Raw genomic sequence first — 17,124 nt, 5'->3', positions numbered from 1 at the left:
GATACTTTGACAAAGAAGAAATACAAATGGCAAAAAGGCAAATGTAAAAAATGTTCCACATCAATAATCATCAGGGAGATGCAAATCAAAACAACTATGAGGTACCACCTCACACCCCAGAGATTGGCACACATCACAAAGAATGAGAACAAGCAGTGTTGGCGGGAATGTGGAGAGAAAGGAACTCTCTTTCACTGCTGGTGGGAATGCTGTCTAGTCCAACCTTTATGGAAAGCGATATGGAGATTCCTCCAAAAACTGGAAATTGTGATCCAGTTATACCACTCCTAGGGATATATACCCTATGAACAAAAAATACAATACAAAATCCCTTCCTCACACCTATATTCATTGCAGCACTATTTACAATAGCCAGACTCTGGAAACAAGCAAGATGCCCTTCAACAGATGAATGGCTAAAAAACTGTTGTACATATACACAATGGAATATTATGCAGCCATCAAGAGAGATGATGTCATGAAATTTTCCTATACATGGATGTACATGGAACTATTATGCTGAGTGAAATAAGTCAGAGGGAGAGAGAAAGACGCAGAATAGTCTCCCTCATCTATGGGTTTTAAGAAAAATAAAAGATATTTTTGCAATAATCCTCAGTGACAAAGAGAGGAGGGCTGGAAGGTCCAGCTCACGGCATGAAGCTCACCACAAAGAGTGGTGAATGTAGTTAGAGAAATAACTGCACTGAGAACTATCATAACAATGTAAATGAATGAGGGAAGTAGAAAGCCTGTCTAGAGAGGAGGTGGGGGTGAGGTGGGGAGGAGGGAGATTTGGGACTTGGTGATGGGAAAGTTGCACTGGTAAAGGGGGGTATTCTTTACATGACTGAAACCCAACTACAACCATATTTGTAATCAAGGTGTTTAAATAAAGATTAAAAAAAAGAAACCCTCAAGGTCAGAAGGCAGTGGTGGAATATAGTGACAAAACTCAATGAAATGAATGCTTCGCCTAGAATATTGCACACAGCTAGACTCACTATAAGGTCTGTAGGAAGTATACATAGCTTCACAGATAAGTAACAGCTCAGAAACTTTACAGACTCAAAACCAGCCTTCAAAGAAAAACTGAAAGGTCTACGTTAAGACAAGATCGACCAACAGACACAGCAAACTTCTACACAAAGATGATACTGAATTCCATGACAATTATCTCTCTCAACTTCATGGACTAAACGCACCAGTTAAGAAACACAGAATGCGGGGCCGGGTGGTGGCGCTAGAGGTAAGGTGCCTGCCTTGCCTGCTCTAGCCTTGGACGGACCGCGGTTCGATCCCTCGGTGTCCCATATGGTCCCGCAAGCCAGGAGCAACTTCTGAGCGCATAGCCAGGAGTAACCCCTGAGCATTACCGGGTGTGGCCCAAAAACCAAAAATTAAAAAAAAAAAGAAAAAAGAAACACAGAATGGCAAAATGAATCAAAAAAACTGAACCCAACATTCTACTGCCTAACAAGAAGCACATCTGAATAATTAGAACAAACATAGATTCAAAATTAATGGTTAGAGGACAATCACACAAGCAAACAAATCTAGTAAAAAAAAAAAAGCTGAAGGGGCCATTTTTTTTGGTTTTTTTGGGCCACACCCATTTGATGCTCAGGAGTTACTCCTGGCTAAGCACTCAGAAATCACCCTGGCTTGGGTGGACCATATGGGGGATCGAACCGCGGTCCTTCCTTGACTAGCGCTTGCAAGGCAGACACCTTACCTCTAGCGCCACCTCGCCGGCCCCTGAAGGGGCCATATTAATATCAGATGACACTAACATTAGACTTAGAAAAGTTTTAAGGGACAAAAATGGACATTTCATAATAATCAAGGGATCTGTACAACAAGAAGAAATCACACTTTTAAACATACACGCATCCAATGAGGGACCAGAAAAATATTTAAAACAATTGTTGACAAATCTAAAATAAGACAACATTAGCAACACAGTAATAGTGAGAGACCTGAACATGGCCCTGTCACCCCTTGATAGGTCAACCAGGCTGAAAACCAACAAGAATATACTAGATCTGAAAGAAGAAATTGAAGAAAGTGGCCTAGTAGAGATATATAGGTCACTCCATCCCCAGAAAACTCAATACACATTCTTCTCCATGCTCAAGGGTCATTCTCCAGGAGAGACCACATGCTGGTCCATAAAACATACCTCCATAAAATCAGGAGGATAGAAATCGTATAGACTACCTTCTCAGATCACAAGAAACTGAACTTAGAAGTGAACTACAGAGGAAAAACTTTGACACCAGGAAATTAAATAGTTCACTACTGAACAACCAGTGGTTCAGAGATAAAAATCAAAGAGAAAATAAAAAGTTTCCCGGAAACAAATGCAAATGAGGACACAAATTATCAGAATTTCTGGGACACAGCAAAAGCAGTACTAAGAAAAATTTATAGCTTTGCAAAAACACATCAAGAAGGATGGGACCAGGGCCGGAGAGATAGCATGAAGGTAGGGCATTTGCCTTGCATGCAGAAGGACGATGGTTTGAATCCTGGGATCCCACATGGTCCCCCGAGCCTGCCAGGAGCGATTTCTGAGCACAGATCCAGGAGTAACCCCTGAGCACTGCCGGGTGTGTCCCAAAAACCAAATAAATAAATAATAAAAAAAGGATGGGACCTATACAAATAACTTAATAACTATACAAATTACTTAGTAACTTAAGCCTCATCAAGAATGTCATACATATCCACTGCTGGTGGGAATGCCGTCTAGTCTACCCTTTATGGAAAGCAATATGGAGATTCCTCCAAAAACTGGAAATTGAGCTCCCATACGATCCAGCTATACCACTCCTAGGGATATACCCTATGGACACAAAAATACAATACAAAAATCCCTTCCTTATACCTATATTCATTGCAGTACCATTTACAATAGCCAGGCTCTGGAAACAACCAAGATGCCCTTCAACAGATCAATGGCTAAAGAAACTGTGGTACATATACACAATGAGATATTAAGCAGACGTCAGGAGAGATGAAGTCATAACATTTTCCTATACATTAATGTACATGGAATCTATTATGCTGAGTGAAATAAGTCAGAGGGAAAGAGAGATGCAGAATAGTCTTCCTCATCTATGGGTTTTAAGAAAAATAAAAGACATTCTTGGAGTAATTTTCAGAGACAAAAGAGAGGAGGGCTGGAAGTTCCAGCTCACTACATGAAGCTCACCACAAAGAGTGATGAGTGCAGTTAGAGAAATAACTACATTGAGAACTATCATGAATGAATGTGGGAAGTAGAAAGCCTGTCTAGAGTATGGGTGGGGGTGGGGTGGGGAGGAGGGAGATTTGGGACATTGGTGATGGGAATGTTGCACTGGTGAAGGGAGGTGTTCTTTACATGACTGAAACCCAACCACAGTGATGTTTGTAATCAAAATGTTTAAATAAAGATATTAATTTAAAAATAAGAATGTCATACATCATGACCACATAGGTTTCATTCCAGAAATGCAAGGATAGTTTAATAAACATAATCAATCAACAGTATATACCATATCAACAAAAAATATGATCATCTCAATAGATGCAGATAAAACGTTAGATAATATACAATACCCATTCAGGATAAAAACTCTCAACAAGATGAGAATTGGAAGAAACTTTTCTCAATATAGTCAAGGCCATCTACCACAAGCCAATGGCAAGTAGTATACTCTGTGGAGATAAACTATAAGCCTTTTCTAAAATCTGGCACAACATAAGACTGCCCCATCTCATCACTATTTTACATGGTACTGCAAGAAATTGCCATAGAAATTAGGCAGGAAAAAGATATCAAGGGCATCCAGATAGGAAAGAAGTCAAACTCCCACTGTCTGCAGATGACATGTACTATATTTAGAATACCCTAAAGACTCTACCAAAAAGCTTCTAGGAACAATAGATTCATACAGCAAAGTGGCAGGCTACAAAAGTAACACACAAATATCAATGACCTTTTTATATACCAATAGTGATAGAGAAGAAATGACATTATAAAAAAAACCCATTCATATTATTGCTCCAGAAACTCAAATGACATTATAAAAAATCCCATTCATATTATTGCCCCAGAAACTCAAATAACTTAGAGTCAACTTATCTAATGAGGGGAAGGACCTACACAAAGAAAACTACAAAACACTGCTTCAAGAAATAAAAGAGGACACAAGGAAATGGAGACACATGTTCTGTTCATGGACAGGGAGGATTAACATCACTAAAATGGCAATACTCCCCAAAACATTGTATGATATAATCCAATTCCTCTAAGGATACCCATGACATTCTTTAAAGAAGTGGATCAAACACTCCTGAAATTCATTTGAACAATAAACACCCATGAATAGCTAAGCAACCCTTAGAAAAAAGAAGATGGAAGGCATCACTTTCCCCAAAGCAATACTTATTTAAAAAAGCATGATATTGAAATAAAGACAGACCCTCAGATCAGTGAAATAGTCTTAAATATTCAGAGACTATTCCCCAGACATATAATCATACAATCAATTAATTTTTTATAAAGGAGCAAGAAATGCAAAATGAAGCAAGGAAAGCCTTTTCAAAAAACCATGTTGGGACAACTGGTCAGTCACATGCAAAAAAGCGAACTTAAACCTCCATCTAATCCCATGTACAAAGGTAAAATCCAAATGGATTAAAGACTTGATATCAGGCCTGAAACCATAAGCTATATAGAACACATAGATAAAACACTAAGACATAAAAATTTTTATGCTGAGTAAAATAAGAGGAGAGGGAAAGAGATAGACACACAATAGTCTCACTCATTTGTGGGATTTAATAAAAATAAAAGACATTACTGTAATAATGCCCAGAGACAATAGAGATGAGGGCTGGAAAGACTGGCTCACGATATGAAGCTCACCACAAAGACTGGTGAGTGCAGTTAGAGAAATAACTTCACTAACAATGATCATGACAATGGTAATCATTGAGAGAAAGAATGTCTATCTTGAATACAGGTTGGGGAGGAGGAGATGGGGGCATTGGTTGTGGGAATGTTACATTGATGAAGGGGGAGGTGTTCTTTTCTATAAGTGAAACCCAACTACAAACATATTTGCATCGTGGTGCTTAAATAAAGGTATTATTAAAAATGATATTTAAAACAAACTACAGGTGACCTCAAAGTGTAAAAGATTAGCTATATGGCCTAACTAAGTTTGATTTCTTTGTTACTTCTCAGGTTACTATGGATCCTTTCATCTGTTCCATTTTTTACCCTTGCCCCTACTCAATGTGTGTGCTCTTTATTTTTGGCTATTATGCTTTATCTCCTCAGTTAGACTGTAAGGCCACAGGAGAAGAGGAGTATGCAATTTACTAGCAATTTATGTGGAACACTCTCTATGCTGAACTAAAGTAAGTGGTTTGACAAAACATTAACTTAGCTCAAGAACTGAAGCTGGACTCCAACTAGGTAGCTCTCACAACAGAGCAAAGTATTGTTTTACAATGCTTCTATCCTTCAAATATGTTCTTTCTCTGAAGTACAAAAAGTTTGGAAGGGAATGAAAGAAGCTTCCTCCTTAACAGAGAGCCTCTTTCAGATTAACAGAAGAAAAACCAGTGCCCAATTCTAGGAATACCCTTTATTTCCTGTCATTCTAGCAAATCTTTTACTGAGTTCTTATGTAGACTAATTCACAGTAATAAGAATAAGTGTAAGCTGGGGCTGAAGAGATAGCATGGAGGTAGGGCATTTGCCTTCCATCCAGAAGGACGGTGATTCGAATCCTGGCATCCCATATGGTCCCCCGAGCCTGCCAGAAGCAATTTCTGAGCATAGAGCCAAGAGTAACCCATGAACTGCTGGGTTCAAACACCATATATATATATACTGAAAGTATATATATATATGGTTATACTTCCAGTAGTGTGTGACTTTCAACTGTTAGAGCACAAAATGATAAACGTTGAAGAATCTCATGAGTATAAATATATACAAGGAAATATTTTACATATAATTTCAGGGAATTAATAAAAGTTCTGGAACTGTACAGATAGATTAATGTGCTCAGCACTTGTTTTGCATGTGGGAGGCTTAGATTCTATCCCTGCTTCTGGCCCCACATATTCCTCCAAGCACTGGGTATTTCAGGGAGTGACCCCTGAACACAGAATTGGGAATAGCCCTTAGTTACTTGGGTGAGCTCATGAAACAAATAATCAAACCAAAACCAACAAAACTCAAACTAACAAGAACAGAACAACAACAACAAAAACAATTCAGTGCAAAGTATAGGTGATAGACAAAATTTATGAGCATATACCTACAGGTGAATTAATTCATGATAACTTGAGTATCCAATACATGGGCTAAGATACAGAAAAAAAAAAAGATGGGGCCTGAGAGGTGGCGCTAGAGGTAAGGTGTCTGCCTTGCAAGCGCTAGCGTAGGAAGGACCGAGGTTCGATCTCCTGGCGTCCCATATGGTCCCCCCAAGCCAGGAGCGATTTCTGAGCTCATAGCCAGGAGTAACCCCTGAGTGGCCCCAAAGAAACAAAAACAAAAAAATGACTTAAAATGATCACTTTCAATGAAAATATATTATTAAATTATTTAATTTAAAATTGTATCTAATAATTAATATTTAAATCAATAATTTAAAAATCATTAAAATCTAAAGTCTACTGATGTAATTCTCTATTTTTTATTTTTATTTTTGCTTTCTTTTGCCACACCCAGCAGTACTCAGGGGTTACTCCTGGCTCTGCACTCAGAAATCATTTCTGGCAGGCTTGGGGGACCGTATGTGATGCTGGGGATCAAAAACCTGGGTTGGCTGCATGTAAGGCAAATGCCCTACTCACTGTTCTATCACGCCAGCCCCTTTTATTTATTTATTTATTTATTTATTTATTTATTTATTTATTTATTTGGGGGTTGGGTCACACCTGATGGTATTCAGCAGTTACTCCTGGATCTCCACTCAACAATTACTCTTGGCGGTCCTCAGGGGACCATGTGGGATGCCGGGGTGGCAGCATGCAAAGCAAATGCTCTATACACTGTACTATTGCTCCTACACTGCTTTTTAAAACCATTTTTTTTTCAGGGGAGAGTGCGCACGCAGTCCCCCACTACCACAAATTACGCAGTCGAGTTTCCCACATTTGGGGAAATCGCAGGGGTCAGCACACCCGGAGTGCAATGGGTGAGCCTCGCCCTGGGGAAACCACCTTCGTGATCATGGTATTGCCCCTGCCAGGTAAGTATTTTTTTAAAACCATTTTTATTGGGGCCGGTGACACTGGAATTTACAATATTGTTTTTTTTTCTTTTCTTTTCTTTTTTTTTGTTTTTCGGTCACACCCGTTTGATGCTCACGGTTACTCCTGGCTAAGCGCTCAGAAGTTGCCCCTGGCTTGGGGGGACCATATGGTATCCTGATCCTTGGCTAGCGCTTGCAAGGCAGACACCTTACCTCTAGCGCCACCTTGCCGGCCCCAGAATTTACAATATTGTTAATTATTCTTTTTATGCATGTCAATTTTGGGGGGGGATCAACCTGGCAGCACTCAGGGGTTATTCCTGGCTCTGTGCTCATAAATTGCTCCTGGCAGGCTCAGGGGACCATATGGGATGCCGGGATTCGAACCACCATCCTTCTGCATGCAAGGCAAATGCCCTACCTCCATGCTATCTCTCCAGCCCCTGCATGTCAATTTTTTATGCCTTTTTTTGGGGGGGTCACACTCTGAGATGCAAGAGATAGTATGAAGATAAGACCAGAGTCAGTCATGTGAAAGACTTTATCTGCTGTATTATCTCTCTGATCCCTATAAATAACTTTTGGTAAACTACTACTTACCATAAGCACATAATATAGTGACAGTAAAAAATAAAAATTATTTCTAATAAATAAGCATATTAACATGGGCCAAGGAAACAGTATAGGAGGTAAGGTGCTTGTCTTGTACATGGTTGCCAGAGCACATCTAGGGGTTAGTTATGAGCATAGAGCAAGGAAAGGACCAGGAGCCCTAACAGGTGAGGATCCCCTATCCTCTCAACGAAATTGCCACTAGTCCCCAATTTTGTTAAGGAGTAAGCTAAATTTTCCAAAGTATCTTTTCAGTCAGCAGGGGGTGCTCTAATCAAAGACTTAGAAATAAAAGTGCATATCCTCACTTTGGAAGAGTATCTTTATTTTTGGTGGTGGTGGTAGTTCTCAGGACTTACTTCTAATTCAGCACACAGGGATCACTTCTAGTGAGGCTTGGGGGACCTAATGGGATGCTAAGGCTGAAACCTGGGTCAGTCTTGTGCAAGGCACGTTCTATCTACTGTACTGACACTGGTCCTTGAAAGAATATCTTTAAATGAAACTTTGTGGTTGATACCAACAACCATCTTTAATATTTATCAGCTTATATTCTGCTAGATCTGGTAAATGGCTACTGCTATGTTTTTATTTGTGAGGATAAGGAATCAACTATAGGGGGCGCTTGCCTTGTGAGCAGACAACCAGGACAGACCTGGGTTCGATTTCCGACACCCCCCCAAATGAATCAATTATATGTTTCAAAACATATAACTACTAGATATGTTTTCAAAACAAAGTAACTTTGTGGAGATTTTTGTGGGCAGTGATGGGGACAGAATCAAGGGCCTAATATATGCAGGGCAGACACATTCTCATCCTTTAAAGAGAATTATTATGCTACAGAAAAATTAGGGTTTTTTTTTTGGTTTTTGGGCCACACTGGCAGTGCTCAGGAGTTACTCCTGGCTCTGTGCTCAGAAATTGCTCTTGGCAGGCTCAGGAGACCATATGGCAGGGGTCTCAAACTCAATTTACCTGGGAGCCACAGGAGGCAAAGTCGGGGTGATCCTTGAGTGCAAAATCAGTAGTAAGCCTTGAACATTGGGGTGTGTGACCCAAACAACTAAAACAAAACAAAACAAAAAAGATTTCTCTAAGGCAGGGCCACAAAATGTTGTAAATGGCCGTGAGTTTGAGACCCCTGCATGGGATGCCGGGGATTGAATCTAGGTCCGTCCTGGGTCAGCCGTGGACCCAACATTAAAATTTGGTAATCAAAGAACCTAAAGGAAATTCATTAATAATTTCCCCAATTGTGAAATACAAATACAGAAAACATATACAGATGATCTTTGTTCTATCCCCTATTAGGCTATTATATCTCTACAATCATTTATCTGAAAACCCTGCAGAGACACATTAGAAAATTCATAGCTGTTCATATTTTGGGAAAGTAATACATAGAACAGAACCAGCAACACTACCAGATGGTCAAATACACTGATATTTCTTTAATAAAAAGATCTATGAATGGTTTACATAAAATAAAGACTAAATACCGTATTTTCCAGCATATAAGATGACTTTTGAAACAAAAAAAAATCAAATGAAAATCGGGGGTCGTCTTATACGCCGAGTATATCCTCAAAAATGTTTCAATGTGCCGCTAAACGAGACAAAAAAAACCAGGCTGCAGAGTTTCCAAATCTCTTTCTTGGGGGCTCCCAAACAGTACTCAGGAGATCTGGGGGCCACTTCTGGCAAAACCCAGCTAACCGTGTTGGTGATTCAGTGCTAGGGTCCGAGGATGGGGTGTTGTTTGGTTCATGTAGTGGGGGAGATTAACTGACGCCACCAGGGAACTGCCAGAAAAGGTGCCTATGATAAGGACCAATCACTGCAAGGCTGCTCGGACTGCCTCTCTAACTCAGACAATCCAAGCAGGCTTTTTATGCATGCAAATTAGACAATGTTTTTGGACCCGAATCTACACTGTAAAAAGCCTGCTCAGATTGGCCAGAATCAGAGAGGAAGTCTATTACAGTATAACCTTTGAACCTTTGCTTGTTGTGATTGGCTCACTGTGGTACATACAGTTGCAGCACAGGAATGTTCTGTCAGATACAGCGAATATAGGCCTAAACCTATGTTTTAACTGCAAAATTAGGGGGTTGTCTTATACGCCCAGTCATTTTATAAGCTGGCAAATACGGTAATTTCACATTTGAAGAGTTCTAGCATTTCACTCATGTAAATTTTCGCACCATTTGCAATTTTCAGATCGTTAAAATTAAAAACAATTACCACTTAAAAGACACAAATAAAATGAAGAAAAAGACCCAATTAGTCACCTATTAATTCTGGGTAGGTTCTAACAGATTAAGAGACCCAAAGAACAAAAACAGTCTTAGCCCTAAATCCTAAATCCTAAGCCCTATTTTTTGTCTCCTATCTTAGCTGATGATTTTAGTCATTAAATTTTTTATTAAAACATGGGGCCGGAGAGATAGCCTGGAGGTAAGGCATCTTCCTTCCAGGCAGGACGGTGGTTTGAATCCCGGCATCCCAGTGCCTGCCAGGTGTGATTTCTAAGTGTAGAGCCAAGAGTAACCCCTGAGCGCTGCCAGGTGTGACCCAAAATCCCCCCCCCCAAAGCAGTATTTTTTGTAGCCAGAATTATCTTTCCAAAATATAAAACATATCCTTCAAGGTTATGATAAAACCAAAGTTTTTTTCAGAGAAGGCCCGTACATACATGGATCCATTATACACTTCTTTACCCTCATTCTCCCTTCTTTCGCTACCCTATTGTAGTATTCTTCTCTACATTGCTGAACCACTTCACTTCCAGTTGCTTTTGACATACTTTGTATTTTCTCACTATCTCACCTAACATGATCTCTCTGCTTAACAGTTTTATCTTGCATCTTCTTTTGACCATAAAGATATAGATTGGATCCCAGAAGCTGTTCTTGATCCCCATGTGCTTCACAACAGCATAGATATATATCTAGTCACAAAAATACTTGCAATTCTAAAAACAAAACAAAACCAAAATAGAAGAACAAAAACACCTATACACCCCTTCCCACAAAACCCTCCACATCTGGTATTCTATGATCATTTGGTATTCTAGTTCTTATCTCCCTGAGGACAAAAACTATGTTTGATACAATGTAAGCCTAGCAAATAAATGATGCTGTGAATATATTACCCATAGAAATTAATGAAATAAATGAAATACATAACAGGGTAAAAAAAAAGTGAAAAACATTTAGGGCAAAAAAGGACTTGAGTTTGGCTTTAGGAGATATATGACCTTTGATAGATAGATGAAGATAGATGAAGGTTAGAGAAAACACATTTTATTTTTCTAGAAAGGGTATCTCCCTACTGGTTTTGGTAGACCCAGGGTCATTCTTATCACAAGCAGGGCCATCTAATGATGTTGTGGGCCACTGGGGCTATATCTCGTAGAGCTCAGACAGGCCATGTGGTTTGAATTCACAGCCTTTGAATTTTGTTAGCCCCAGGTTATTATTAAATGAGGTATGTTTGTACCATGGAGAAAGAACAGTCAGGATTTTTTATCACTGTTCCCTTGAGTAACTTTACTTCACTGAAACAGAGGTTTTGGGGGGAAAAAGGCAGAGAATGTGGTTACTGTTATTATTAATAAATTTAAAAGGCTGTGTGGTAGAATAGTCTTTTACAATCCTAAAGTTCTATAATCTGGGGCCAGAGTGGTGGCACAAGCCATAAAGCATTTGCTTTGCATGCAGCTGACCTAAGACGAACCGAGGTTTGATCCCCCGGTGTCCTGTTTGGTTCCCCAAGCCAGGAGCGATTTCTGAGCACATCGCCAGGAGTAACCACTGAGCATCACCAGGTGTGGCCCAAAAACAAAAAAACGAAAACAAACAAACAACAACAAAAAGACCTAAAGTTCTATAATCTTTTAAAATGGAACTTTCTGGGATGGGGAGATGGCTCAATAACTGGAATTCATTCTTTACATATAGGAATAACTGGTTTGATCACCAGCACAGCATGGGTCCCTGAGAAACACTGAGTATAGAATAAGGGATATAAAGTAGAGTTTCCTGAGAATGGTATATCTAAGACAATGGGGAAGGGCTCTGGGTGGTATGGAATTCCAATTATAGAAAGCATAATAAGATTGCCTAAGCTACTGACCATGGGTGTGACCTGATTATGAAACAAAGATTTGAAGGCAGGGGAGAAACTCACAGACACCAACAATTAGGCTCTCAGAGAATCACAGAAGTATTGAACAAGACAATCTCAATTGTAGAGATTGTAGAGATTGGCCTCCTGGAGTAGTTATTAAGTTACCTTGTAGATCATAAGAAGTACTGTTTCTAAAAGTACTGAAGAACAGCTAGACCAAATCTTTTTGTTACTTGTTTTTGGGACAAGCTCAACAGTGCTCAGGGCTTATTCCTTGCTCTGTGTTTAAGGGTCACTTCTGGTTGTGCTTGGAGGCCATATGTGAGAATTGGGCATTGAGCCAGGGTTGGCCATGTGCAAGCAAGCACATACCTCTCTGCTATTTCTCTGAATCTTGAACAAATCTTTATTTTTTATTTTTTTATTTTTTTGTTTTTGGGCCACAACCGGCGGTGCTCAGGGGTTACTCCTGGCTATCTGCTCAGAAATAGCTCCTGGCAGGCATGGGGGACCTTATGGGACGCCGGGATTCGAACCAACCACCTTAGGTCCTGAATCGGCTGCTTGCAAAGGCAAAGGCCACTGTGCTATCTCTCCGGCCCCCAAATCTTTATTTTTATCCTTAAATGAAAGCTGCTACCTAGATACGGGTGTAGGATATTGTTACTGAACTTCAGAATGGGGAGACGATGATCTCTAGTCTCACTAACCTGATGTACACAGATGTTACACTTATCACAGAACACCATATCATTCCCTTCTTCACTGTCTGGAGACCGGCACACATCACATATCACATCTTCATCATACTCAATGCCTAGCCCCTCCTCTGTCTCAATAGCATGGTTCATATTTTCATGGCAATGGCGTTCCAGAACTTCTACTGTCTTTTCCATAAGATCCTCATTAACTCGTCCATAACCTGCACAGAAATACAAACAATCAACCTGTGAGTTAGCTTTCATTCCCAAATCACCTATTTTAAGCCTGTGCAAAGGTTTATGGGAGATGCTAAAGGATAAAACTGCATTTTCTCTGACCCAAAACAATCCAATTTAAAAAAAACCTTTTACTATAGTTATATTAATATGAAATATAATCAAATAGTTTGTCACATGAAAGGAGAAATGTATTTCATCATATTCTTTTTTATCATATTCTTTATAAGATGTATTACTGATCTTTTCATTTTCTGTCTAAATCCTGTAAATCTGTGTTCTCTTATTTCCACTGAGGAATATTTTTACTGAGCATTGTAATTCTGAAAATTTTAGAGCACAGTGAAAATTAGAAACACATAAATAATTCATAAGTTATAATTCCTTCACTTTTTTGTTTTCTTGGTCACACCCACTAGTGCTCAAAGTTTACTCCTTCTGGCTCTGAGCTGAGTGATCACTCCTGGCAGGTTCGGGGGACCATATGTTGTACCAGAAATTGAGCCTTGGTCAGTCCCATACAAGGGTATATCCTATTGTTTCAGCGCTTTAATTTCTTCTTATAAAATTAGTACAAATGAATAAAACTAATGTGCATGTGTGGATATATGTATGAATGCCAATGATCAAATCCAGGGTCTCAGATATGAGGCACTACTTCTACTAAGTGATATTCCCCTGCCCATGTTTAACGTTTATAATAAAATTACAGGGTTTTTGTTTTGTTTTGTTTTTGTTTTTGGGCCAGACCAGGTGACGCTCAGGGGTTACTCCTGGCTTTGCACTCAGAAATCGCTCCTGGCTATGGGGACCATATGAGCTGCCGGGAATCGAACCACGGTCCATCCTAGGTCAGCAAATGCAAGGCAAATGCTGTACCGCTTGCACCATGGCTCCAGCCCCAATAAAATTACAATTTAAAAGACAGAAAAACATAAAAGAGAATCCTAGATATTATAATATATATATATAAAAATTTGGTTTTTAAACCTGATTCAAAATTATCCAGTAATATTTTTCAGTAGTAAATTAAAATAAACTATTGGCATTCACAAAGTCTACAAGCAAATTCTAAATTACCTTTTTTGTTTTCTGATTTCACTTTTATACTTTTAATTTAGCCTTCCATACTAACTAAATGGTCCATGTGGTAGACACTGGTAACAAATATTTTTCTCCTTAGGGATACTAAAGATTTTGTGAAAGTACAAGTATTCTAATAATAGCTTTTAAATTAAGATTAATTCTTAAAATAACCTAAAACAAATTTACACAAGTATTCTACTTAATTTGTAAAATAAGATATCCTAAGGAACTACCAAGGGATGCTAGCTTTTTACATTTTTGGCCAGACCTGGCAGTGATTAGGGATTACTCCTGGTTCACACTTAAGATCACTCCTGACAGGGCTCACTGCACCATTTGAGGTGCTTGGGATTGAACCTGGGTTGGCCAAGTGCAGAGCAAGAGCCCTATTTGATGTACTATCTCTTCAGCTCCCATAAATTGTGTTTTTAATGTTATGGTTAAGTATGAAGCCAAAAGTTCAGCTGCTAGTTTTACTTTAGTTTTCCAACCAAGAAAAACTGACAAGTCATTTATCCATTCTAAAGGTTTATTTTCCTTACCTATATTGTAAGGATAGTAATACCAAACTCACTGACTGACTATATGTGATATTGAAATAAAGTAAAATTCATACAATATTAATTGTATAGTAAGCACTTAACTTGGGGGCACTTGGAGGCACACCAACAGAGCTAAGGGGGCTACTTCTAACTCTATCCTCAGAAGTGACCTCTGACTGTGCTCAGAGGACCATAAGTGGTGCTAGGGGATTCTAACAGGGGGAGGCAGACTGCAAGGCAAGAGCTTTAATCCTTGTATTATTTTTCTAGCTTGGAAGCACCTGATTAAAAAAATTCCTCACACTGCTTAATTTTTTGTTTGTTTTTTTGGGTCACACTCAGCAGCGCTCAGGGGTTACTCCTGGCTCTACACTCAGAAATCGCTGCTGGCAGGCTCCTGGGGCCATATGGGATGCCGGGATTTGAACCACCATAATTCTGCATGCAAGGCAAACACCCTACCTCCATGCTATCTCTCTGGCTCCCCACACTGCTTAATTTAATGTTTCTTTTTTAAAAGTTTGATTTTAAGCTTTTAGAAGCTTCACAGAAGTATTATTCACCCTAATACAAATCTTGAAATAAAACAATCCTGTTTTAAAAGTCCTCCAAGTCTAGATGCAATGTATCCTAGATAGGATCCTGGAACAGAAAGTGGCCATTAATAAAAACACTGGTGAAATCTCAACAAAGCCTGTAATTTACTTAATAGAAAGGTGCTTGTGATAGTTTCTTAGCTTTGACAAATGTACCATGGTAAAATGGAATGTTAACATTCATGGAAATAAAGTGTGACATATGTAACTGTACTAAATACGTATTTTTCTGTAAAACTAAATTATTTCTTCAAATAAGTTCATTACAAAACACCCAGCCAACTGGGTAAATTAACTGAAAAATTCCAAAACAAATTTTATTACCTTGTAAGATCCTCCTACGATGGTTTTATTGCTGCAGGTAGCAAGCACTAGAATCAACACAATGTGTATGGACGTTGCACAGTTCAACAACCAGATGTTGAGTCATCAGTCCACTTGTGCATGCCCTCATACCCTTACATTTCCGCTTTGTCAGTTTTTGTAGATCTCACCTATATTTAGTTCTCTCTGCACTTTTTTTTTTGTGGATTTTGGGTCACACCGGCAGTGCTCAGGGGTTACTCCTGGCAGGCACGGGGGACCATATGGGACGCCGGGATTCGAACCGATGACCTTCTGCATGAAAGGCAAACGCCTTACCTCCATGCTATCTCTCCAGCCCCCTCTCTGCACTTTTTTACAGCAAGGAGTCATGAAATAAAAACTTTAAAAATAAGATTATAGGCTGGAGTACAGAGGGTAGGGCACTTGCCTTGCACACGGCCAGCCTGGATTTGATCCCCAGTATCTCATGGTGGTCCTGAGCCCACCAACAGTGATTCCTGACCACAGAGCCAGGAAATAACCCATGAGCACCACCAGGTATAGCCCAAAAGACAAAAAAAAAAAAAGAAATGTAGATTACTAGCAGGGTAACTACCTTTGTCAATCACACCATGTGCAAGTCATGTCATTAAAATTCTAATTTTTTATTTTCAAGAATTCAGTTATCAACATTGAAAGAAAAGAGAAGAGAGAATAAAATGAAAAGTTGTACTAACACTGAACAAATGTGATACAAATCATTAATCACAACACAAATGGGAATTTAAAAACTAACCACAATTCCATCAGACCACTTGGACCTAAACACTGCTCAAAAGTCAAAAAGAACCATAAGTATAAAGTCAGTTTCAACTAACATTTCCCAGCATGCTGGTATGTATTTACTTTTAAATTATTCTGTTTACTTCCAAATTCTGTATAATTATTCATGCTTTATCTTATTTGATTTTTTTTGTTTGTTTTTTGGGGGACGCACCTAGCTGTGCTCAGGGCTTAATTCTAGCTCTGTGCTCAGGGATCACTCCTGATGGGGTTAGGAAACCATGATGGGTGCTGGGGGTCAAATATGGGTTAGCTGCATGCAAGGCAAGCACCCTACCCGCTTCATTATCACTCTGACCACTCTTATTTAGTTATTTAGTTTTTGAATCACACCTGGCCATGCTCAGGATTTAATACTGGCTTTGCACTCAGGAATCACTCCTGGCGGGCTCAGGAGGCCACATGGGATGATGGGGATCAAATCCGGGTCAGCTGCATAGAAGGCAAGCATCCAACCCACTGTGCTATCACTCTAGCCCTTGACCCCTTTTATTTGACCTTTGAGAATTGCATGTCAACTCCATAAACCACAGGAAGGAAATCTAAAGTGCTTTGGGGGGATATATTGCTTTTAATTGCTTTTGTCCAAGGTGGCACAATTACATGATTTGCATTAAATGGTACTGGTCACCAGTAGCAATTATTGAAGTGTGCTGAATGCTAAGAATGGAAATTATCTCTATGAGACAGAGATGGCAGAGGCTTGCTACCCCTGTTTGTCAGGACTGAGCCAGGAGCCAGCATCAGAACTCTTCTTAAACAGATGTTCATGGCCAGTTTCACACTAAAATTTAGAAAA

At 39.4% G+C, this 17,124-nt stretch overlaps 2 protein-coding genes and 1 non-coding gene across 3 annotated transcripts in view; 1 reads left to right on the top strand and 2 right to left on the bottom strand.

The window, feature by feature from the left end:
• The window catches only part of ELK1 (ETS transcription factor ELK1), a 679,088-nt gene extending 676,987 nt beyond the window's left edge, over positions 1-2,101 (top strand). The window contains exon 7 of the mRNA XM_049767285.1: positions 2,090-2,101. The gene's annotated coding sequence lies outside the window, so the exon portion shown is untranslated. The remainder of the gene's footprint in view (positions 1-2,089) is intronic.
• Positions 1-17,124, bottom strand: part of JADE3 (jade family PHD finger 3) — an 82,620-nt gene that overhangs the window by 26,028 nt on the left and 39,468 nt on the right. The window contains exon 5 of the mRNA XM_049767405.1: positions 12,725-12,936. Within this exon, the coding sequence (XP_049623362.1) occupies positions 12,725-12,936 (212 nt within the window). The remainder of the gene's footprint in view (positions 1-12,724; positions 12,937-17,124) is intronic.
• On the bottom strand, positions 7,110-7,273 carry LOC126000401 (U1 spliceosomal RNA). Its single transcript, XR_007492731.1, has one exon. It is a non-coding gene; the product is annotated as a U1 spliceosomal RNA (small nuclear RNA).

Source organism: Suncus etruscus, chromosome X (genome assembly GCF_024139225.1).
Source record: "Suncus etruscus isolate mSunEtr1 chromosome X, mSunEtr1.pri.cur, whole genome shotgun sequence".
NCBI lineage: Eukaryota > Metazoa > Chordata > Mammalia > Eulipotyphla > Soricidae > Suncus > Suncus etruscus.
Note: the sequence above shows the minus strand (reverse complement) of the source record. Positions and strands in the feature narration are given on the sequence as shown.